This window comes from Poecilia formosa, unplaced genomic scaffold, assembly GCF_000485575.1.
Source record: "Poecilia formosa unplaced genomic scaffold, Poecilia_formosa-5.1.2 Scaffold66, whole genome shotgun sequence".
Classification (NCBI taxonomy): domain Eukaryota; kingdom Metazoa; phylum Chordata; class Actinopteri; order Cyprinodontiformes; family Poeciliidae; genus Poecilia; species Poecilia formosa.
The window spans coordinates 2,052,382-2,077,343 of record NW_006800005.1 but is presented as its reverse complement, the minus strand read 5'-3'; the positions used below and the strand labels follow the sequence as shown (position 1 = coordinate 2,077,343).

The window sequence follows — 24,962 nt, the reverse complement described above, 5'->3', positions numbered from 1 at the left end:
AAACAACAAGAGCAGCAGTCCAAAGGAACTGCGTGGCTTCCAAACCTCGATGGGATTCATGGGAGATTTTACGTGAGAAACAGAAAGTGGCAGATAATTTTGAAGTCCAAGAAAAACGATAAATGGTTTTTGATGTTCTTCTTTTTTTTCGTTTTTTCACGAACAAAAAGCTTAAAAGTGTGGCACGGTGAGACAATACTTTGTGGAACCACCCTTGTCTCAAGCAGCTTTGCAAAACTTGAGACTGAAACTTTGACCTTTTCTTCCCTGCGTCGCTGCTTAAGGTCCGTCAAAGTTTTATGGGCTGAAAACCTAATTTTTTTTCGACTAGATTTACTTTGTGGACTTTGACTAGACCATCCAAGCGCATGCTGTGGCTTTGGCTGTATATCTGTAGAGCTGTATAAACAAGGAACCTCGTCTCGGTGCTGTAGGATTTTACTGTCTTTATCTCCATCCGTCTTCCCATCAATATCCTCCACAATGCATGATGCTGCCACCACCGTGTTTTATGGCGAGGATGATCTCTGCCACTGATGTGCAGTTTTTGTTTTTCTGCATGTAGATCAATTCTGGTCTCGTCTGACCAGATCACCTTCCTGAACATGCTAGCCTTGCCTCTTTTATGGCCTGTGGCAAACTGCTAGCATAACTTTTAGACTAATTTATTTTTTTAAAACAGCGCTCTTCTTGGCACGCTTCCATAAAGACCGGACAAAAAGTTTTCCCGTCGAGATTCTCTAATGTGAGTTGTGCATCTCTGCATCTGATTAATCACCCTTTGTCTGACTTATCGGTTCATGTGGACTGCCGTGTCAGTTCTCTGTTAGATGTCTAAAGCTTGGCATTTGTGTTTGTTTTCTAACTCTAAACTAATTCTCCAGCTTTCATCCCTGACTGTTTCCAAATTGTCCTGGAGGTATGAATGTCTGCAAGGCTCTGAAAGAGGAATAAAAAAATATCAGTTTTTTTTTTTTTTTTGGGAAAATACATGTGTATCCATAACGTCGCCGAGACATAAACCAGACGAACACACACACACACACTGAGCTAACCGCAGTGCTGTCGGCCTGTTGTGTTCTTGGAGGTGACCTAGAATGAGAACGGCGTCACAATAGATTCACAATTGCTTACTGTCTCCAACTGATTCAATAGGCAATCTTTCTATCGACGGCTCTCTGTGATACCATCTTTGTGTGTGTGTGTGTGTGTGTGTGTGTGTGTGTGTGNGTGCGTGCGTGCGTGCGTGTGTGTGCATGCGTGTGTTATCTATAAGGAAGGACAGGGCAAAGATAAGAAGAAAAGGGGGGAATTCAATGAAAAAAAGATGGAAAGGAAAGAAGGCTGGTGCGATTAAAAAGGAGAGGTCAAAGTTCAGATATGAGAGAACAGAGACAGGGGGCGCCCTCGCCTCACGCTCTCTGTTTCTTGTTTTCTATCCAAGCCCACCCCTCCACCACCAACCCCTCCAATCTCCCAGCACTCCATAAAAAAAAAAAAATAAAAAAAAAAGAGCTGACAGTGTAGGCCGGGAAGCAGCCAAGGTGTCAGCGCTTTCCTTTGACCGGGAAGCAGGGGAGGGGAGAGAAGTGGAGAGAGGGTGATGAAACACACAAAAACGGAGGAAACAAAAAAACACTGAACCGAGAGAGAGAGAGGAGAGGAGAAAGAAAGAAAGGAGTTTTTCCCCCCGTAGCAAATCCCGAATCCGCATCCCTGCCTCCTGAAACTTTTACGCTCCTCCCGGTGTGTGCAAACCCTCGGCAAGTGCAGATAGGATTTTGACAAGACGGAAATTGATTCCCGGGCTCCAGATGCAGGTGTTGTGAGTCTGCTCCCATCCCGAGAAGAGGCACGGTATCGCCTTCGTAATGCATCCTAACGCCGCCGTGCATTCACGTCTCTATATGCCCTCCGAGCCCACTTCACAGGACTCGCAGAGCTGGAAGGTGCCTTTTAATGTTAAGTCACTTTCAAACAATGCATCTCAATCAACCGAGCTTTGGAGATCAAAAGAGTCATTCATAAAAGAAAAGAAACACACCTCTCACTGAGGATATTATCGAACTAGTAAAGCGACAGAATGCTTGGCGTTTTTTCCCTTTTTCCCCCTCGCTCATCTTGTATTTATGGTGGGAGGAGACATTTTGCAGGGTTTGTGGGGAGCGATGAGGGAAGAGACATGGGGAGAGTAAAGAGCTGACAAAGTGAAGAGCAAACCCACTCGAGGAGCCTCGTGCCACCAGCACACACAATAACACAGCAGAGGACAAAGGGAGAGGAGAATGTAGAGGAGAGCCATGGAGTGTTCCCTTCAGAGAGGAATCTGTCACTCGCTCTCTGCGAGACGGTGCAAAAGGGTTCCAAAATAAAAAAAAAAAGAAGAATGCAACAGACGCCGAAGGACGCTCTGGGAGAGAGTGAGAAAGAGCGAGGCTGAGGCAGGGAAGGAACTCGACAGAAAGGAGACGTTTGAGATTCCTTAATTGCGTGATCTCTACAGACTCGGCTCCTGCGTTCCGCCGTGTTTCATTAACTGCGGTGTGTGTGTGTGTGAGTGAGTGCGTGTATGTGAGTGTGTGTGCGCGCTGCGAAACGTGTTGCACCGTCACACACAGGTGCCTCTCCATAAGTCGGACAAATTTATTGATTTTAGTCTTTTAAATAAATCGAAAATAAATTGACTTGTTAACGCGAAGCGATAAAACTTGAGGGTTTTATTTTGTTAATTTTCATATTTATGGCTCGCAGCGAACAAAATCCCGGAATATAGCTTCTCATAAAATTAGAATATTACATAAGACCAATAAAAAAGGGGAAAAAAATGCTGTGATGTGACGTGACGTTATGCCAAAGAAGCTGGCTCTTTATATAGAGCTACATCCAAGAATGGAAAGTTAAGTGGAAGGAAAAAATGTGCACAACTAACAGAGACAGCTGGAGTCTTGAGAGAGCTATGAAGTAAAGCCGATTGAAGTGTTTGAAGTAGATTCATAAGGTGCAGCTGGACGCAGGGCACAACTGGACTCGGAGTGTCTACCTGGACCAGTGGCTGTGTTTTAAAAGTCCACTTATTGGATAAATGTCATCATCAAATGTCAGTCCAGGACATCTTAGAGATCACGCTTCCCTCTACTATCAACCATTATGAACATACTGATTTCATATCCCAGCATAACTTCCAAGTATTGAATGCAAACTGTACAGTACATGGAGATACTTCTCACTTTGCTTACATTTCTGTTATCAAAATCCTTTTTCTTTTTATTTTTCCTGATCATTCTTATGTAATATTCCGATTTTCCAGGAAGCTGAATTCTGGGTTTTCATTTAGCTGTAAGCCACAGTCATCAAAATTCACACCGGCAAAAGCTCGAAACGTAGCAGCCTGTGTGAAATAAGTGGATGTAATAACTGAGTTTCCCCACCTTTTCGAGCTGAATTCCTGAAATAAATGCACCTTTTGATGGCATCCTCAGTCACGTTAGCAAAGAAGGTTGTTCTGCTGATGAGCTTTATCGTTTGTTGCCAGCCCTCCTCCAGGCCTCCTCTCCGGCCTCGCTCACATGTTTCTCTGCTTCTCCTCCCCTCCGTGTCTCTGTGTGCAGCGATCAACTTGCTGGGTCTGACGTGGCAGCTGAAGCCCTCTGACGGCCCTCTGTTAAACAACGGACTGGGAGCCGGTCTGCCTGTCAACAGTGACGTGGCCACACTGCCCTCTGGAGGCAGAGGTATGAACTGTCAGCTGCACACCCGACACCAACGAGGAGCACGGTAGCAGAAGAGGCGGGGAGGAAAAGGATGGAGATAATTATTTTCCTCCATTCTTTTCCTTTTGTTGTTGTTGTTGCAATATTTTCAATGTGCTACATTAATTACTAAACATGTGCACTGCTCTCTTGTGAGGAGCTCAAATCGGTCCTATGCATAGCAGTCCTCTTCAAGAATCATACTTCGACCCATTTTTAAAAAAAAACATGGCTCCATCTTCTGCATGAATAAACTGGCTTGAGCCTGTATTTGACCACATTTTCACTCCAGTTAGAAACGAGAGAAATATAGACGGGGAGTTGCAGGGGGGAGGGTACCTCTAAAAGCCGTATTTGCTCGGTAACACACAATTCGATAGATTTTTTTTTTTTTTTTTTTTTTTTCCCACTCAAACACAGCCGCATCTGAAATATTGATGCGGCCGGTGACGCAGCACTGGATGCATCGTCCTGTTTTAAACACAGCGAGTTTGTGTCGAGCCCAGTTTATCTTTTCACTCGGCGGAGAGGTAAAAACTACCCTCTCTCACCTACTCTCTCTTTAAAGGGCCCCATGCGGCTTCCTATCTGTTCTTCTCTCGCTTTGCTCGGTGTGGCTCTGAAGCGCGCGCGTGTGCGCGGCGTGTGCTGCAGACGTGTTCAGGGGGGGCTTCTTGCTCTGTGTCTGTACAGTCGGCATTAATGAGTGGACTGTCGTGCTCCGTTCCCCAGCCATCTAGGCCAGATGCTGCTGCTGCTGCTGCTGTTGTTGTTGTTCTATACTCGCTGCTGCTTTTATTTCTTCACACACGCACACTTGCTCTCGCGCTCCGTCTTTTTCTGGCTGCACTCTGACACTCCTCCGTTAGATGGCTGACCTGATTGCAGGATGCCGCGTGTGTTTTTCTGTGTTTTTCGGCGCACTCTGAAGTCTTGGCACTGAGGTTCTGTCAGCCCTCTATCATTTCAGCCCAGACGGCGAAGTCAACGGTCCTGCAGGCTTTCAGGAAAAAGTTGTATGTTGAGCCCAGATGCAGAAGATTGCACGGGGAAAGCTGAGAATCCAAAGATCAAAAGTGCTGCTGATCCTGCATAACAAGCATAAAGAAAAGCCAAAGTGTGATGGAAAAAGTACTTTTGCCCTCCTACAGATTTCTTCTAACTTGAGTAAATAAAATAAAAAAAATGTTTTCAATTGATGAGTTGTAATAAGAGGCTTTGAGTCTTTAATATCACAGGCCTTTGAACCCTCCCATGATGCCATTTTGTCTTCGCTGACATTGAATCATGAACACTGACCCCGAAATGAGGCAAGTAGACATACTGTGCTGTAGATCTTTGTTCTTGGTTCTTTGGTGAAGTTGTTGATGGGCTCCTTGATAATTCGACTGCTCCTGGGAAGGTTCACCATATTTCCTCCATTTTGTGGATAATGGCTGTCAATGTAGTTTTCTGGAGTCAGTCAGCCTTAGAGATGAAACTAAGTCTTTCCAGACGGACTTCGTTTCTCGTCTTTTCTTCGGAGCAGGAAGTGCTGCTGTGTGAGGTTCTGTTCCCTGCTTCATGTTGTCACTAAGGTTCTGTTGAAGTATATATTTTTTCTTATTAAACTAGCCTGGGTTTAGCTAGTAATCCTGAGCCAAAGTAGGTGGTTGATCACAGTTAATCCATGATTTAGAGGATTTGCTTTTGATGGTTCGAAAATTTCTTTGTAATCACTTCAGTACTTCAAATTGTCTTTTATAAATTTTAAAATTGGTTTCACCCAAAACACTTCAGTGTGTGAAAAAAAAGTAAAAACAGAAGAACTCTGTAACACAGCACTGCAATTTAAAAAGAAATCAAACATCAGCATAAAATAGTTTTATTTCATTATTTTAGGTACAAAAGTAATGAAATAGTGGTAGGTACTGCTCACTAAGATGCTGAGAGACTTCTGCTGCTTTGAACGACTTCAGGGTTTTCCGGTTGTTTTGCTTGGGGAGGTTTCTGCCATTCATCCTTCAAAAGGCTTATGATGCTTCTTTCATATGCGTTGCTCCTTTAAAGGGCTTTCCATACATTCCTGACGATATTCAGGTCTTGCGACGCTGAGGGACAGTTGCGAATCATTCCTCCTCCTATGACCTGTTGAGAGAGACTGTTGAGGATTTCAAGTGTGCTTTTGAGCAATATCCTTTTATGCTGGTGTTTTCACAGCAGGGAAGTTTTCAGTAGTAACACTGCAATAGAGGACAAAAGTCGCAGGAGTTAAAAAATGAATAACGTTCCTGTTCATAAGCAAACTAGCACTATGACCGCGTGGCGCAGCTAGCTGCAGCAGGATGTTAGAAAAGTAGCAGATAATGTTTGATTTAATGCTGCATACGAAAGACTTGAGCAATGCAACCCTTCAGAAGAACATATAGGAAGTTAACATATCTGGTGTTTTTTGTGTGAAACACACTCCTACAGCTGTCATCCTACTTGCATGCTAGCTAGCATAAGCCGTGTTTGCCAACAACATTTCTGGGAAATTTTGACTTGTTTTTCTTTTACACGAGACTCGGAGAGTCAAAAGTGACTGAATAAAAGCTTTTTGTGTGATATGTTGAATTTTTCATATTCTGTCATCCTACAACCTCAGGCGTTGTGGAGAATTTAAGTGATGGACCAACACAGAGTATCGGTTAACAGTGAAGGAGAAAATAATGCCTGATTTGCTAAATGTCTTTTTACAAACAAATGCGTAGAAACGTGTGGAATCCGCTTCTTTTTAGATCTGCATGAAGAGAAGAAGCCAAGATGATACTGAATATAATGTTGTGAACACAACACACATCATGCTGTTGGAATGCTGGTCAGTTTTTGTTTTGTTTTTTTCTTTATAAGACAGATGGAGCAGAATTGAACCTCACAGCTGTACCATGACTCTGAATATGCACCCAGAGTTACAACATAATTGTTTACATCAAAGCTTAGCCATGTACTAGAACGGCCCAGTCAAAGTTGAGACTTGAAACCTGAAATGTGAGTTTTCAGACGCCTCTTCATTCGTTCTGACCAGAGCTCGAACAAAGACCAACAAACAACTTACAAAACTTTCAGTCTCTCCATGTAAAAAGCTGAACAACCTCGAAAGGCTTCACTTTTTGTAATTGGTGAAGAAATAAAAGAAAAAAAATATGAATTGTTTCCTTTTAGCTGTACAATTAAGTGAAACTATGTGTTGGTCCGCACTGAAATACATTGCAGTTTTTGCACCGCTAAACACCAAACCTTATTGAGTAATTTTGTTTAAGTTTCTAGTGCAAATATCTCAGTAGTTTTGAAATAATACTAAACTAACTTACAAGTAATTTTCAGCAAGATATAGGGGCTTGTTCAAAGTCAATAATTCTTTAATATCGATGAAAAAGGACTAGTAGATTATTTCACTTATAACGTAGGAAAAATATTTTTTGAAATAATCTTCCAGTGGAATTAGTGCTATTTTTTTAATCAATATTAAGAAATTACTGCATTAAAACAACTCATATATTGTGCTGAAAAGACACTTTTACATTAGTTTTGTCTTATTTCACTTGAACTGGAAGCTGGACCAGAAATACTTGGTGAGATTCTGTGTTTTTGCAGTGTGGAAAAAACTCAAGATATGAAAAACGGGCATTTTCATTACCATTACTCAAGTACTAAAAACATTCTTTCTCTACCGTGTAGCTCTATGTTTTAGATCAGCTTTTCTTCACTAAAGAACGGTGTTTACATAAACTGTATTATCGCATATTACACCAGCCGTCCATTAAATTGCGCTTGTCATGACAGATGAAACAACCCTGTTGGTTTTTTGTCGTCCTCTCTCCCACTCAGGTCCGTGGGCAGGCAGAAACAGCAGCATAGACACCGGGAACATCGAGGTGGGCAGGCGGGTGACCCAGGACGTCCCCCCTGGAGTGTTTTGGAGATCCCTCCTCTATCTCAGCCAGCCGCAGTTCCTCAAGTTCAACATCTCCCTCGGGAAGGACGCCCTCTTCGGCGTTTACATCCGCAAGGGCCTGCCCCCCTCGCACGCGCAGGTACGATCCACTCGATCGAACTCATCCTGAGCACCTTTCAGGGAACACGACTGTTCCTATTCCTCGCTACGCAGACTTCACGGTGGGACTCCTGAGGGTGTTGAGCTTGGGAATAAATGTTCATTAAAAACATTTTTTGTTGCATCTGCCGTTTAAAAACATTAGTTATGAACTCCGAAAGCTAAATAATTTAGAGAAAAGATTTGCACTTAATTAGGTTTCACAGTAATACAACTTCAACTGTCTCTTGTTAATTAGTGGCTGCTCATTTCCAAATAGATTTTATAGAATAGGGATAATTTCCCTCGGTTAACTGCTTGACTGCCTGACATAGCTTAAGTTTGAGTCCATTGTGCTGAAGTAAGAACAGTTTTCCAGAGAGAACAAGGCCGCGCGTCGTACCGAGTTTTCTCCTTTCCTCTAACGCGACTGAAACACCTTGTATGTAGTTTAGGCTTCCATCATTACAGCATGTAACACGTTTGTATCATGCCCACCAAGCAGCTGGCCTGTTAAACTGTAACGAATGAAACGAGCAGGTGGCTCAGCGCTTTTTTTTTTTTTCTTTTTTTTTTTTGATGAATCAGTTGACCAAACAGAGCAGATTGGGATTTGGGAGAAAATGTCCTTAAATAACATGGATTAAAACACACCAAAAAAAGGTGGGAAAATCAAAACACAGTCAATGTATGTTGAATGTTTCTAAGCATGATTGTAATGAGTAGTTAGTGTCTTAAGTTTCTTCAGTTAGTATAAATCCAGATTAGTTGGTTCTGAAAGCTGAAGTTTAAAGCTGCTCTAAATGACTAAAGAGGAGTTTACCGTCCTAAATCGATACCGGTTTCAAAGACGTCATAGCAGTAAACGCAAATGCTAATGTATAACGCTTTAAGCTGTCCTTATTTTTGCATCGATCGGTCATTGGAGGCAGTGCGTCTCCAATTATCTTCCTACGTTAAACACAAATCGAGAGGGGAACACATAAAGCGCATCCTGTCAGAGAAACTCTGATAGATACGTACGGCGATGTAAAAATCAATCAATTAGTCTCCAGTTAGAGCACTTTTATATCTAACAGCTTCACTGACGGAAAATCCTTTTCATGTTCCGCTTTCGGGACGCGTTTCACGCGGGAAGATCATTAGTGGCACGTCTCCTCCAACTTCCATTCCCAATATAAATAATCCTCGGTTTTTATGTAAATCACAGCTTAAAGAAAATGTGACAAAAGGTCTCAGAATAGCGCTTAAACAAACGGCTTTGACACTGGAACTGTTTTAGGATAATAGAAGTCCGCTTTGGTGTTAGCCCTTTCTAAGCCCCTAAGCGTTTGACTTCAGCCTGTGAGAGTGCCTAATTTGGATTCCTGCTAAACGAAGACACCAAAAAAACAAGTTAATCTACTTCACATGAGTTACTTACCGCTCATAACCTTTTATCAAATCACAAAAAAAAACGCTCACAAAACAGATTTTGCTTGAACCGAACGTAACCGTCCGTCAACGAAAACCTCTTCGCAGTACGACTACATGGAGCGCCTCGACGGGAAGGAGAAGTGGAGCGTGGTGGAGTCCCCGCGGGAGAGGAGGAGCATCCAGACCGTGGTCCTGAACGAGGCGGTGTTTGTCCAGTACCTGGACGCCGGCGCCTGGCACCTGGCCTTCTACAACGACGGCCGGGAGAGAGAGTCGGTCTCCTTCAGCACAAACGTCATGGGTGAGATAAAGAGAGGGAGAGAGAGAGAGAGAGTCGACGTCTTACTGCTGTGGGCAGAGGGGTGGAGGGAGGGCGGTGGGGAAATGTCGCAATGTAGCGCAGCTGTTTGGGAGCTGAAACGTGACTAACAGTCACAATTTAGGAGATAGCTTTAATACCAGTGACACTGCAATGCCTGAATGACTTCACACATTTCGAGTGTGTAAAAACACTCACCAGCAGCAGCATGTTGCAAAATGCTGCCAAAGCTATAGACCTGCAGTAGCATTGCTACGTAGGATGGACCACTTAGTGAGTTGGAGAGATTTTTTTTTTGCCAAGAAAACATACTCTAACAAACATATGCATTCAGGAAAAAAATAAAGACACCCACAGATGTTTAGATATAAGATATTAATCGCCTCGTTCGGTATTAGGCTCGCTGGTGATGAACCGTATCGTCCGATCAGCCGGTGCAACGTGAAAAGACAATATGAAGCTGTGCAAAGTGAACGAATTTGGTTTCAGAGCTTGCAGAATGATTTCATATGTGCAGGGAGCCATGAGTGTGAGAACAAGGGGGGCAGATAGACTGAAAGAATCCTTCACTGTCAATATAAAGGAGCGAGAGAGAGAGAGAGCGAGAGCTCTCTGCTGCAGGAGTGTAGTGGAAAGATGAAGAGGTAGAGAGGTGGAGAGGTGGCAGGGATGGAATTAGAGCAAGTAGTAAGAATGGGAGATGGGGGGGAAGACGTAATGGCAGGGGGGAGAACCTGAATGCAGTGAAGTGGACTGGAGAGAGGAGGGGCTTTGGAGTGGAGTGAAGGAGAGGGTGGCATTAGGGTAAGAGGAAGACAAGGGGTTCACATTTAGGGGGGGAAAAAAGACTTGGGACACAGAGGAGGGGAAGCGTGGAAAGGCTGAGTACTCGTATTTGTTGGAGGAGTGCGAACTGGAAAAAAAAATGGAGAGGAAGAAGAGACGGATGAAAGTCCAAAACACCCTCTTCGTGATTACCATCGACTCTGCGACTTCCCACCAAAACGGTTCTCCTCCCTTAAAGTGGGTTAAGAGGCACTGAAAGGCGTTGGAGAGCAGCTGGAGTCGTGTGTGACGCACCGCGGCTTCCGAGTCCGGCTGACTCTGCCCTTCAGTGCCAAACGGCCAAACCTGGACGAAGCATTAATGAACCAAATCCAGACAGGAGTCAGGGATGAACGCAGCAGGAAAGGCAGGAAAAGGCAAGGCCGGAATGGCGAGAAAACAAACCACTTCTTTTTTCTTTTTCTTCTTCTTCTTCTTGTTGCAAGTTAGAAAAAAAGAAATTGCATGTAGGAAGCATTTTTTTCACCACAAGAACTTCCCCTGGGAAGCACACCAAGCTGACGCCCCAACGCGTTCATCTCCAAGTGAGGAAGTGGAGTCCTTACAAATTCATATAATAAGACTGAAATTAACCAGACTTATGTCAGTGGACAGTGGCCAGGGACGAGCAGTTAAGTGACGAGAAATGATTTTTGCCTCCTCTGAGTCGGTTCCAAACACTTTCCGACAAAGTATCTTTTGGGACAAACTTTTTAGCATCCTCGATTGGACGAGCGAATCAAGACGCGTCTGACCCTCGAACCTGTCTGTGTCGGTCTTCTCACAATCAAAGGGACGCTCCACAGTTGTGAAAGTAGTTTCTGGTAAAACTTGGTTGGTTTTTTTTTTTTTTTGGGGGGGGTTCTGGGTTCTGATGCGGCCTGTGGTAGCCGAGGTGAAGGGTTCGTGGAGGTCGCCTCTAGAAAATGATTCGAAGTGTATTCTCGCCATACACTGACGAGAAGCAGAGAAGTGGAGTGGGGTGGGGGGGAGGCGGCGCGTGGAGTCCTGGCGGAGTGTGTTTGCTTTTGATGTCTGTGCAACATGGTGACTCGGAGCGCCTTCGGTTTTGTAGTGCGCTGAAGAATGAATGGTGCCAATGATTTAATGAAATGCTTTGATGCTTGGCATCAAACTCCCTGAACCCTCCCCTCTTTCTTTCCGTCTCACTCCGTCTCCCTCACAGATTCGGTGCAAGAGTGCCCGCGCAATTGCCATGGCAACGGAGAGTGCAACTCGGGCGTGTGCCACTGCTTCCCCGGATTCCACGGCATGGACTGCTCCAAAGGTATTAGTTGTGTACAAATCCCGTCAGGGAAGATCTTGTCATTTCCGGCGCCTAATTAGATGTGAAGACACATCCTCGGTCTCCGTGCGAGCGCCGAGAGAGGATTAAGAGCAGCAACATGGCGCATGGCCTTAGGTGAAGCTCAGACAAGATGACTGATGATGAATGGCAGCTCCCCGAGCTAACGACTCCCCGGCTCTGCGCTCACCTGGGATAGACAGCTCTGATGAATAGTTTAGTTACCTCTACTTGTAATTACTCTTTATGTCATTGGCGCTCTCCGCCCCCTTTAACCACTCTATTCGCTCTCCTGCCTGCTTGGGTGTGGATTTGCCCCACAAATCAACAACAGCGGCAACAGAAAAGGCTTGCTAATTGTCTCTTTCTTTCCTCATATGCATGGTTTAATCTTTCCTCCTCCTTCTCCTTCTCCTCCTTCTTCTTCATTTTCTCTTCTTCTCCTCCAGCTGCTTGCCCGGTGCTGTGCAGCGGCAACGGCCAATACGACAAGGGTTCCTGTGTGTGTTACAGTGGCTGGAAGGGACCCGAGTGCGACATCCCCGTCACGCAATGCATAGACCCTCTTTGCAGCGGCCATGGCACCTGCACCGATGGAAACTGTGTGTGCTCCATCGGCTACAAGGGGCCGAACTGTGCAGAGGGTGAGGGTGGGCACTTTGTCTTCTAACGTGCATAATCTGTTTGAAAGTTTTAAAAGGAACTTGGATGTTTCAAATATTTTTGAAAATGAAAATATGTCTCGTAGCAGTATTTCACAGATAATAGGTCCCTAATCTGTGTCCAGATTTAGGGTCTGCATCCCTCAAAGGCTTCATTTGAAGACTGATTACACAACGGCGATGTAAATGCGGCCCAACAATTTATCACCCGTTTGAAGGAAGGTTCTGGTGTACGCTTGGACAAGGTGTCCGCGCATCCTTGAAAGCCTTGTGAAGTCGTGTATCTAAAATTAAGGCCTTCAAAGGTCTTAGATTCGTTTCTTTGAAATGTAAATTAATCTCAAATACGACAGTCACGGGTCTTAAATTTTGTGGCGGCATTACTATTTAGTCTCATGCTTTATGCAGTTTTTTATTTTATTTTCCTTGGGGAAATTTTTCTCAGGCAAAAGTCTGAGTCATGTGCAGACATCTTCTCCAGACTGTTGAGGCCACTGGTAGCAAACTGCTAATATGCCCTTGCTGGCTAGATAGCAAGTTCTTTTGCATCTATCATAGATGTGGTAAGTACAGAGTTAACACCAGTTGGTTGGATGACATTAGTCTTTGAAATTGGTTCACCTCTGTTGCCAACCATATGAAGCTATTGGCATTCAGTGCAAAAAATCTTAGCATGTGGGTTCAGGTTGCTTTGCAAACTATGTGATTTTCTGCTGGTAATTTCCTGATGAAGTTCTTAAATTTCATTCGTCATGGACTTAAAAAGTCTTACATTTGAGTTATTGAAACCTATTTGAAGACTTTTCTATCCCAAGATTCATTGTGAGCAGAACGGGAGTTTAGTTTTAAATACAAGTATATTCAAATCTGCAAAAATTAAGAGCTTAAGAAGTTGTGTTGTTAGGCTTTTGTCATCTGCAAAGACATGTTTTTTAGTATAACATTGTAAAGACTTAATTTAATTATTGCAATTGTTTATTTAATTAAATAAACTTCAAGAAGTAGTAAAAAAAAAATCAGCAAGATTTCAAGCTCCATTTTTACCGGCATTTGTTAACCTCTGTTACGGTTGCTAGGTGACAGGAAATATAAGGAGGGCAATTAATCAGAAGGCCAGATCATCCACTTTCATAGCCGCTCGACAAAGGACCCGACCTACATCGACCTTCGAAGGACCCAATGGTGTAGTCGGGTTTGCGTTGATGACATCACAACCGTTGAGCCAATCAGGTGTTATTAGCAAAGCATTAGCAAATAACACATTTTTGACAGACTCTGAAGCAGCAACGTTGCAAATTAACGTCTGAGCAACAACCTACAACACAGAAAATGAGAGCAACTGATCACGAGGCGTTATCTGCATCTAAAGTGAGCAGAAAAGCTTTGCTGCTAACTTCAAGTTCAACCAGTGACCCCTTCTAACTAAAGATAGTCTGCAAATTACAGCATAATCTTGTGCTGAGCAAGTGTTCGTTCCTGCTATTCGTAAAGATGAAGTATGACACCGCAGCTGAACACATCAGAGGTTTTATTAAGAGCTGAACTCGCTTCTATTGATCCTTGTTAAGACGGATCTGCATGGCACATTCTCCATCATCGGAGGCAAAGGAGAGGGATGAGAAAGGCGAGTCGGTGCGGCGAAAGGTGAATATCTAAGAAGTGAGAGAAAAAAGTGAGTTTTTGAGGTTGAAGATGAAGAGAAGAGGAAACAAAGGGCAAAAAAAAAAAGAAGTCAAATGACAAAAGAAGTCAAAAGAAACCTTAGAGGGCCCGAGAACAAGGTCAGCGATTTCGCTGCGTCTTCTTCATCCATCCAACCTCACCCCTCCTCCTCCTCTCATATCTGATATTCATCACGGCAGAGTCCCTCAAACAATTTACCTGAAGTGCCGGCGACATGAAAATCGATAACTGATCCGCCGTTTCTGCCGGGCAAACAGAAATGGAGAGGCCGGAGGTTATGTGCAGGCGTGTGCTTTTATTAATTTGTGTACAAAAAAATAAATAAATAAATAAAAAAAAGGGTGCAGCCGGGTCAGCTATGCCCGAGGTGAGAGAGAGAGAGAAAGACTGAGAGGGGATGGGGGTGCGTCACACACGACAAGACAAGGAGGGGAGAGAAATGGTAAAAGAAAAAGTGTGACCGGGACAGAGCAGTGACAGCCGGCCCGGAGAGGGGTGGGTGGGCGCTGTGCCGAGAGGAGGTAATTTGTCAAATTGGTTTTCACTCACTGCTCAAACTCACAGCTGCCCGTCAACCTGGCAGACTGACAGTGTCACATTTTCCCCCGTGTACTGCCACACACACACACACACACACACACACACAGTCAGAAATGCATCCTCTCTGAATAATGTCAGGGTTGTTTGGGGGGTTTTTTCCACAGAGGAAGATTCTCCCTCCCGTGCTCCCATTATACTTTTAGCTGTTTTTTACTGTGCGCCTTAATTGCTTTATTAAAACATCTGCTGATGTTTTCCTTCATTTCTATAATCCTCTTTTGCGTCTCACCAATTAAATTCTCGCCTTGTTTAAGCCTTTTCTTTGATAACTCATTTTACTATCTGCCCTGGTGTGCGATTTCGCAGCTTGTCTCAGTTTCCCTTCATCTGTTTGTTCCCTTCGTTTTTTTTTTTCTTCTTCTTTCAACGCTGTCGTATCTTTTTGGCTTTTTTAACGCAGTGGATTGCCTGGACCCGACGTGTTCCAACAACGGCATCTGCGTGAACGGAGAGTGCCACTGCAAGCCGGGGTGGGGAGGGCTCCACTGCGAACTGCCCAGGGCCCAGTGCCCGGACCAGTGCCACGGCCACGGCGCCTTCATCCCAGACACCGGCTTGTGCAGCTGCGACCCCAACTGGATGGGGCCCGACTGCTCCATGGGTGAGTAGTAGCAGCGCCGAACGGCTGAAAGAGACGAACGCTCCGAGCGAAGACTGACGGGTCAGAGTTTTTAGGAAACCGCCTACTCAGTCCCAACGTCTCGATTCTCTTTTCTTTTTTTTTTTTCCCATTCCCAGGGTACTTGACTATTAGTTAGTCATTTTATACCATGCTGTTCTGGTTTTCAAATTGGGCTTGGATGCAGTCCACTGAAATTAAAACATGCTGCGAAATAGAAATCAGCAACTGTTACAACGATCAAGCCAAGTTGGAGCATGTTGGAACACAATGTGGGAAGTTTTTTTTTTTTNACAAATCGAGAGGGGAACACATAAAGCGCATCCTGTCAGAGAAACTCTGATAGATACGTACGGCGATGTAAAAATCAATCAATTAGTCTCCAGTTAGAGCACTTTTATATCTAACAGCTTCACTGACGGAAAATCCTTTTCATGTTCCGCTTTCGGGACGCGTTTCACGCGGGAAGATCATTAGTGGCACGTCTCCTCCAACTTCTATTCCCAATATAAATAATCCTCGGTTTTTATGTAAATCACAGCTTAAAGAAAATGTGACAAAAGGTCTCAGAATAGCGCTTAAACAAACGGCTTTGACACTGGAACTGTTTGAGGATAATAGAAGTCCGCTTTGGTGTTAGCCCTTTCTAAGCCCCTAAGCGTTTGACTTCAGCCTGTGAGAGTGCCTAATTTGGATTCCTGCTAAACGAAGACACCAAAAAAACAAGTTAATCTACTTCACATGAGTTACTTACCGCTCATAACCTTTTATCAAATCACAAAAAAAAACGCTCACAAAACAGATTTTGCTTGAACCGAACGTAACCGTCCGTCAACGAAAACCTCTTCGCAGTACGACTACATGGAACGCCTCGACGGGAAGGAGAAGTGGAGCGTGGTGGAGTCCCCGCGGGAGAGGAGGAGCATCCAGACCGTGGTCCTGAACGAGGCGGTGTTTGTCCAGTACCTGGACGCCGGCGCCTGGCACCTGGCCTTCTACAACGACGGCCGGGAGAGAGAGTCGGTCTCCTTCAGCACAAACGTCATGGGTGAGATAAAGAGAGGGAGAGAGAGAGAGAGAGTCGACGTCTTACTGCTGTGGGCAGAGGGGTGGAGGGAGGGCGGTGGGGAAATGTCGCAATGTAGCGCAGCTGTTTGGGAGCTGAAACGTGACTAACAGTCACAATTTAGGAGATAGCTTTAATACCAGTGACACTGCAATGCCTGAATGACTTCACACATTTCGAGTGTGTAAAAACACTCACCAGCAGCAGCATGTTGCAAAATGCTGCCAAAGCTATAGACCTGCAGTAGCATTGCTACGTAGGATGGACCACTTAGTGAGTTGGAGAGATTTTTTTTTTTTGCCAAGAAAACATACTCTAACAAACATATGCATTCAGGAAAAAAATAAAGACACCCACAGATGTTTAGATATAAGATATTAATCGCCTCGTTCGGTATTAGGCTCGCTGGTGATGAACCGTATCGTCCGATCAGCCGGTGCAACGTGAAAAGACAATATGAAGCTGTGCAAAGTGAACGAATTTGGTTTCAGAGCTTGCAGAATGATTTCATATGTGCAGGGACCCATGAGTGTGAGAACAAGGGGGGCAGATAGACTGAAAGAATCCTTCACTGTCAATATAAAGGAGCGAGAGAGAGAGAGAGCGAGAGCTCTCTGCTGCAGGAGTGTAGTGGAAAGATGAAGAGGTGGAGAGGTGGAGAGGTGGCAGGGATGGAATTAGAGCAAGTAGTAAGAATGGGAGATGGGGGGGAAGACGTAATGGCAGGGGGGAGAACCTGAATGCAGTGAAGTGGACTGGAGAGAGGAGGGGCTTTGGAGTGGAGTGAAGGAGAGGGTGGCATTAGGGTAAGAGGAAGACAAGGGGTTCACATTTAGGGGGGGAAAAAAGACTTGGGACACAGAGGAGGGGAAGCGTGGAAAGGCTGAGTACTCGTATTTGTTGGAGGAGTGCGAACTGGAAAAAAAAATGGAGAGGAAGAAGAGACGGATGAAAGTCCAAAACACCCTCTTCGTGATTACCATCGACTCTGCGACTTCCCACCAAAACGGTTCTCCTCCCTTAAAGTGGGTTAAGAGGCACTGAAAGGCGTTGGAGAGCAGCTGGAGTCGTGTGTGACGCACCGCGGCTTCCGAGTCCGGCTGACTCTGCCCTTCAGTGCCAAACGGCCAAACCTGGACGAAGCATTAATGAACCAAATCCAGACAGGAGTCAGGGATGAACGCAGCAGGAAAGGCAGGAAAAGGCAAGGCCGGAATGGCGAGAAAACAAACCACTTCTTTTTTCTTTTTCTTCTTCTTCTTCTTGTTGCAAGTTAGAAAAAAAGAAATTGCATGTAGGAAGCATTTTTTTCACCACAAGAACTTCCCCTGGGAAGCACACCAAGCTGACGCCCCAACGCGTTCATCTCCAAGTGAGGAAGTGGAGTCCTTACAAATTCATATAATAAGACTGAAATTAACCAGACTTATGTCAGTGGACAGTGGCCAGGGACGAGCAGTTAAGTGACGAGAAATGATTTTTGCCTCCTCTGAGTCGGTTCCAAACACTTTCCGACAAAGTATCTTTTGGGACAAACTTTTTAGCATCCTCGATTGGACGAGCGAATCAAGACGCGTCTGACCCTCGAACCTGTCTGTGTCGGTCTTCTCACAATCAAAGGGACGCTCCACAGTTGTGAAAGTAGTTTCTGGTAAAACTTGGTTGGTTTTTTTTTTTTTTTGGGGGGGGTTCTGGGTTCTGATGCGGCCTGTGGTAGCCGAGGTGAAGGGTTCGTGGAGGTCGCCTCTAGAAAATGATTCGAAGTGTATTCTCGCCATACACTGACGAGAAGCAGAGAAGTGGAGTGGGGTGGGGGGGAGGCGGCGCGTGGAGTCCTGGCGGAGTGTGTTTGCTTTTGATGTCTGTGCAACATGGTGACTCGGAGCGCCTTCGGTTTTGTAGTGCGCTGAAGAATGAATGGTGCCAATGATTTAATGAAATGCTTTGATGCTTGGCATCAAACTCCCTGAACCCTCCCCTCTTTCTTTCCGTCTCACTCCGTCTCCCTCACAGATTCGGTGCAAGAGTGCCCGCGCAATTGCCATGGCAACGGAGAGTGCAACTCGGGCGTGTGCCACTGCTTCCCCGGATTCCACGGCATGGACTGCTCCAAAGGTATTAGTTGTGTACAAATCCCGTCAGGGAAGATCTTGTCATTTCCGGCGCCTAATTAGATGTGAAGACACATCCTCGGTCTCCGTGCGAGCGCCGAGAGAGGATTAAGAGCAGCAACATGGCGCATGGCCTTAGGTGAAGCTCAGACAAGATGACTGATGATGAATGGCAGCTCCCCGAGCTAACGACTCCCCGGCTCTGCGCTCACCTGGGATAGACAGCTCTGATGAATAGTTTAGTTACCTCTACTTGTAATTACTCTTTATGTCATTGGCGCTCTCCGCCCCCTTTAACCACTCTATTCGCTCTCCTGCCTGCTTGGGTGTGGATTTGCCCCACAAATCAACAACAGCGGCAACAGAAAAGGCTTGCTAATTGTCTCTTTCTTTCCTCATATGCATGGTTTAATCTTTCCTCCTCCTTCTCCTTCTCCTCCTTCTTCTTCATTTTCTCTTCTTCTCCTCCAGCTGCTTGCCCGGTGCTGTGCAGCGGCAACGGCCAATACGACAAGGGTTCCTGTGTGTGTTACAGTGGCTGGAAGGGACCCGAGTGCGACATCCCCGTCACGCAATGCATAGACCCTCTTTGCAGCGGCCATGGCACCTGCACCGATGGAAACTGTGTGTGCTCCATCGGCTACAAGGGGCCGAACTGTGCAGAGGGTGAGGGTGGGCACTTTGTCTTCTAACGTGCATAATCTGTTTGAAAGTTTTAAAAGGAACTTGGATGTTTCAAATATTTTTGAAAATGAAAATATGTCTCGTAGCAGTATTTCACAGATAATAGGTCCCTAATCTGTGTCCAGATTTAGGGTCTGCATCCCTCAAAGGCTTCATTTGAAGACTGATTACACAACGGCGATGTAAATGCGGCCCAACAATTTATCACCCGTTTGAAGGAAGGTTCTGGTGTACGCTTGGACAAGGTGTCCGCGCATCCTTGAAAGCCTTGTGAAGTCGTGTATCTAAAATTAAGGCCTTCAAAGGTCTTAGATTCGTTTCTTTGAAATGTAAATTAATCTCAAATACGACAGTCACGGGTCTTAAATTTTGTGGCGGCATTACTATTTAGTCTCATGCTTTATGCAGTTTTTTATTTTATTTTCCTTGGGGAAATTTTTCTCAGGCAAAAGTCTGAGTCATGTGCAGACATCTTCTCCAGACTGTTGAGGCCACTGGTAGCAAACTGCTAATATGCCCTTGCTGGCTAGATAGCAAGTTCTTTTGCATCTATCATAGATGTGGTAAGTACAGAGTTAACACCAGTTGGTTGGATGACATTAGTCTTTGAAATTGGTTCACCTCTGTTGCCAACCATATGAAGCTATTGGCATTCAGTGCAAAAAATCTTAGCATGTGGGTTCAGGTTGCTTTGCAAACTATGTGATTTTCTGCTGGTAATTTCCTGATGAAGTTCTTAAATTTCATTCGTCATGGACTTAAAAAGTCTTACATTTGAGTTATTGAAACCTATTTGAAGACTTTTCTATCCCAAGATTCATTGTGAGCAGAACGGGAGTTTAGTTTTAAATACAAGTATATTCAAATCTGCAAAAATTAAGAGCTTAAGAAGTTGTGTTGTTAGGCTTTTGTCATCTGCAAAGACATGTTTTTTAGTATAACATTGTAAAGACTTAATTTAATTATTGCAATTGTTTATTTAATTAAATAAACTTCAAGAAGTAGTAAAAAAAAAATCAGCAAGATTTCAAGCTCCATTTTTACCGGCATTTGTTAACCTCTGTTACGGTTGCTAGGTGACAGGAAATATAAGGAGGGCAATTAATCAGAAGGCCAGATCATCCACTTTCATAGCCGCTCGACAAAGGACCCGACCTACATCGACCTTCGAAGGACCCAATGGTGTAGTCGGGTTTGCGTTGATGACATCACAACCGTTGAGCCAATCAGGTGTTATTAGCAAAGCATTAGCAAATAACACATTTTTGACAGACTCTGAAGCAGCAACGTTGCAAATTAACGTCTGAGCAACAATCTATAACACAGAAAATAAGAGCCACGAGGCGTTATCTGCATCTAAAGTGAGCAGAAAAGCTTTGCTGCTAACTTCAAGTTCAACCAGTGACCCCTTCTAACTAAAGATAGTCTGCAAATTACAGCATAATCTTGTGCTGAGCAAGTGTTCGTTCCTGCTATTCGTAAAGATGAAGTATGACACCGCAGCTGAACACATCAGAGGTTTTATTAAGAGCTGAACTCGCTTCTATTGATCCTTGTTAAGACGGATCTGCATGGCACATTCTCCATCATCGGAGGCAAAGGAGAGGGATGAGAAAGGCGAGTCGGTGCGGCGAAAGGTGAATATCTAAGAAGTGAGAGAAAAAAGTGAGTTTTTGAGGTTGAAGATGAAGAGAAGAGGAAACAAAGGGCAAAAAAAAAAAGAAGTCAAATGACAAAAGAAGTCAAAAGAAACCTTAGAGGGCCCGAGAACAAGGTCAGCGATTTCGCTGCGTCTTCTTCATCCATCCAACCTCACCCCTCCTCCTCCTCTCATATCTGATATTCATCACGGCAGAGTCCCTCAAACAATTTACCTGAAGTGCCGGCGACATGAAAATCGATAACTGTGATCCGCCGTTTCTGCCGGGCAAACAGAAATGGAGAGGCCGGAGGTTATGTGCAGGCGTGTGCTTTTATTAATTTGTGTACAAAAAAATAAATAAATAAATAAAAAAAAGGGTGCAGCCGGGTCAGCTATGCCCGAGGTGAGAGAGAGAGAGAAAGACTGAGAGGGGATGGGGGTGCGTCACACACGACAAGACAAGGAGGGGAGAGAAATGGAAAAAGAAAAAGTGTGACCGGGACAGAGCAGTGACAGCCGGCCCGGAGAGGGGTGGGTGGGCGCTGTGCCGAGAGGAGGTAATTTGTCAAATTGGTTTTCACTCACTGCTCAAACTCACAGCTGCCCGTCAACCTGGCAGACTGACAGTGTCACATTTTCCCCCGTGTACTGCCACACACACACACACACACACACACACACAGTCAGAAATGCATCCTCTCTGAATAATGTCAGGGTTGTTTGGGGGGTTTTTTCCACAGAGGAAGATTCTCCCTCCCGTGCTCCCATTATACTTTTAGCTGTTTTTTACTGTGCGCCTTAATTGCTTTATTGAAACATCTGCTGATGTTTTCCTTCATTTCTATAATCCTCTTTTGCGTCTCACCAATTAAATTCTCGCCTTGTTTAAGCCTTTTCTTTGATAACTCATTTTACTATCTGCCCTGGTGTGCGATTTCGCAGCTTGTCTCAGTTTCCCTTCATCTGTTTGTTCCCTTCGTTTTTTTTTTTCTTCTTCTTTCAACGCTGTCGTATCTTTTTGGCTTTTTTAACGCAGTGGATTGCCTGGACCCGACGTGTTCCAACAACGGCATCTGCGTGAACGGAGAGTGCCACTGCAAGCCGGGGTGGGGAGGGCTCCACTGCGAACTGCCCAGGGCCCAGTGCCCGGACCAGTGCCACGGCCACGGCGCCTTCATCCCAGACACCGGCTTGTGCAGCTGCGACCCCAACTGGATGGGGCCCGACTGCTCCATGGGTGAGTAGTAGCAGCGCCGAACGGCTGAAAGAGACGAACGCTCCGAGCGAAGACTGACGGGTCAGAGTTTTTAGGAAACCGCCTACTCAGTCCCGACGTCTCGATTCTTTTTTTTTTTTTTTTTTCCCATTCCCAGGGTACTTGACTATTAGTTAGTCATTTTATACCATGCTGTTCTGGTTTTCAAATTGGGCTTGGATGCAGTCCACTGAAATTAAAACATGCTGCGAAATAGAAATCAGCAACTGTTACAACGATCAAGCCAAGTTGGAGCATGTTGGAACACAATGTGGGAAGTTTTTTTTTTTTTCACTGACAGTAACAGTATGGAGACGGGGGATCTTTGTGTTATTAATACGGTGCCGTTCCAAATCTTAAAGTATGGAAAGAAATTAACTTGTGCAAAACTTTTAAATCACTACTTTAAAGTGGGGGAAGTGAAGATTTTTTTCTTAGACTTATCCAGTGCAGTACGTGTTTGCTTTGTGATTTGAGGTTCGTCTGTGCCCCACCTCTATTTTCTTGTCTGAACACCCAAAGTAAGATGCAACCAATTGTTTGCAGAATTTTCTTGATCACTACACAGAGCCCACCTGTGGGTAACTGCGTCACAGTAAACATATTCTGACTGTGAAACATGGCGGTGGCAGCATCATGTTGTGGGGATGTTTTTCTTCACCAGCTGTAAAAGAGTTGAGACTGAAGTAGAGGTTCACCCTCCAGCAATGCATTGACCCAAATCACCCAGTTAGAACCGATTAGATTTAATATATGCTTGTGTTAGAATGGCCTAGTCAAAGTTCAGACATGAGTCCCATTACATTATTAAGTAAAATCAATGTTATGTTATAATATTATTCTTCATAGAAAGATAACATACCTCACAAAGCAGCCGTCCTCTGTGAATCCCTCACTCGGCTCCTCCAGACTAGCAGCAGCAGCGCTTAGCAAACACCTGGTGGAAGTGTGTATCTGCTGAGCTCATTACGCAAGTTACCTCTCAGTCCTACACTCCTAAGAATGTCGCTGTAGGCTTAACGGAGTTACGCCGTTGTGATGACGTGCTGAAGGCGGAGTGTCAGAAAGAGCAGGTGCTTCTTAAAGAGACAGAGGCCCAATTTCAAGATGTCAAATTGCGATGTCAAGCTTGTTTCAAGTGAGGTTTGACATATACAGCATTTTTATAACACAGTTACGTAATCGTGCTATGCAATGGCACTATGAGCATTCAAAGTAGATAACACTGTCCCTTTAAGAACATATGGAAATATTTGAAATCCTGATCCAGTTTAAACGATAAGCTTAAGCAAAGCTCCAGAGACAAACCTCAAACAACTGCAGTAAATAAACAGCTGGATTTTATTTAAGGTAACGGAGTACAGTGGGCTAACTACAAATGCATGCCACACTTTTCAGATTTATATATACATAATATGTAATTATTGTGTTTGTCACACAATACACACACTATAGATTCCTTTTTTTTTTTTTTGAAACAGCCACATTTCTCTCTCAATGAAAGCCAGCGGTAAACTCTTCCACTGAAACAGATCCCGCTGCCTCCTCCTCGGCGGCAGCGCGAGAACGTCGCTCGCTTCTTACAAGCAGAGCTCCCGACGTTCGTCGCAAGCAAAACTGCTTAACTTTAATACAGACAACAGTGTCTGCCACCGCGGGACTCCTCCGCAGACGTGTATCAAAACGTCTGCTCACCGGGGGGTCCCGAGCTCACAGACGGAATCGTCTCATCTCACCGCACACACCGCCGCTGCCTGCGACGCCGCAGACAAAAGGCTTGGAACATAAAACGTTATCTTAAAGATGTCGTCGCCAACTTTGACTAAAGATGCAGGACGGGAGATTGAAACAGCAGCTAATTTGGCTCATTTTTTAGTCTTTTTCAAACAATTTTAGGGTTCTTGTTCATTGCAAAACAGAAGAAAGGGAGAACTTAAATTTGGGTTCGGTGACCGCCGTCTCAAAGGGTGTCAATTCCAGCTCTGCTCTGGGTAGCCAAAAAGACTCATAAATAAAATTACAAAAGAAAATAAAAATACGCAAAATGCAATCTGAAAAGTTGTGCGTGTGCGACCCAGATTTGTCTCATCCACTTGCAGAGGTTTGCTCAGTCGACTGCGGGACCCACGGCGTGTGCATGGGCGGGGCGTGTCGCTGCGAGGAAGGCTGGACCGGGGCCGGCTGCGACCAGCGCGTCTGCAACCCGCTCTGCATCAAACACGGGACCTGCAAGGACGGCAAGTGCCAGTGCCACCAGGGCTGGAACGGCGAGCACTGCACCATCGGTAGGTGTTTCCTGTACCTCCTCACCCCGAGCGCGTATGCGCGTGTGTGTGTGTGTTTTTGTTTTGTTATTTTGTTTTTTGGTGTGTGTCGACACCGTGGGTGAACACAGAAAACATCCAGTCAGACTGAAGTGGCAGCTTCCTTATTATTTTAATTTATTTATTTTTTTCCTTCCATTTTGTTAGATGGATTTGGAAATGAGAGGTGGAGGCGCAAGCAAAAGCTACAGGGAATTCAAGGAGAGGGCTGATGTAGAGAGGGGCGGGTGAAACGAAGCGGAGAGGAATAAACTTCTGAGGAGTGAGGGTGGGAGGATTACAAAAGAGCAGGGTTTAGTTGTTTATAGTCTGCCTCTCAACTGCACACCCAGGAGTTTTAGTTCTTCTATGGCCTTTGAAACACCAAAGTTGTGTTATGAAAGGCAAAACTCTGCAACATACTGTGATCAAAAAATAACTCTCAGATTCTCCGTGTGGGTACGTGTGTGTGTGTGTGTGCAGAGTCATCGTAGAGTGTGTGCGTGCGTGCGTGTGCGTGTGTGTGTTTTTTGTCAGTCAATCACTGTCTCATATTGACATCAATGTCACTTTGGATGGATGACTGCCAGATCCCTTTGATTCCTTCACACTACTCCGAGACACAAAGTCTCCTTTCCCCTGTCACCAGAGGCGCTGTGATTGCAGCC

General features: G+C 44.8%; 1 protein-coding gene across 3 annotated transcripts in view; it reads left to right on the top strand.

Annotated features, from left to right (window-relative positions):
* tenm2a (teneurin transmembrane protein 2a) overlaps positions 1-24,962 on the top strand; it is a 296,883-nt gene that overhangs the window by 240,748 nt on the left and 31,173 nt on the right. The window contains exons 7-12 of one of the 3 annotated variants that reach the window (XM_016672797.1): positions 7,599-7,804; positions 9,325-9,520; positions 11,550-11,651; positions 12,119-12,313; positions 15,015-15,215; positions 24,091-24,276. In XM_016672797.1, the coding sequence (XP_016528283.1) occupies positions 7,599-7,804; positions 9,325-9,520; positions 11,550-11,651; positions 12,119-12,313; positions 15,015-15,215; positions 24,091-24,276 (1,086 nt within the window). Of the gene's footprint in view, positions 1-7,598; positions 7,805-9,324; positions 9,521-11,549; positions 11,652-12,118; positions 12,314-15,014; positions 15,216-16,096; positions 16,282-18,312; positions 18,415-18,881; positions 19,083-21,772; positions 21,974-24,090; positions 24,277-24,962 lie in introns of those variants that run through there. The other 2 variants (XM_016672796.1, XM_016672795.1) reach the window with 2 other exon arrangements.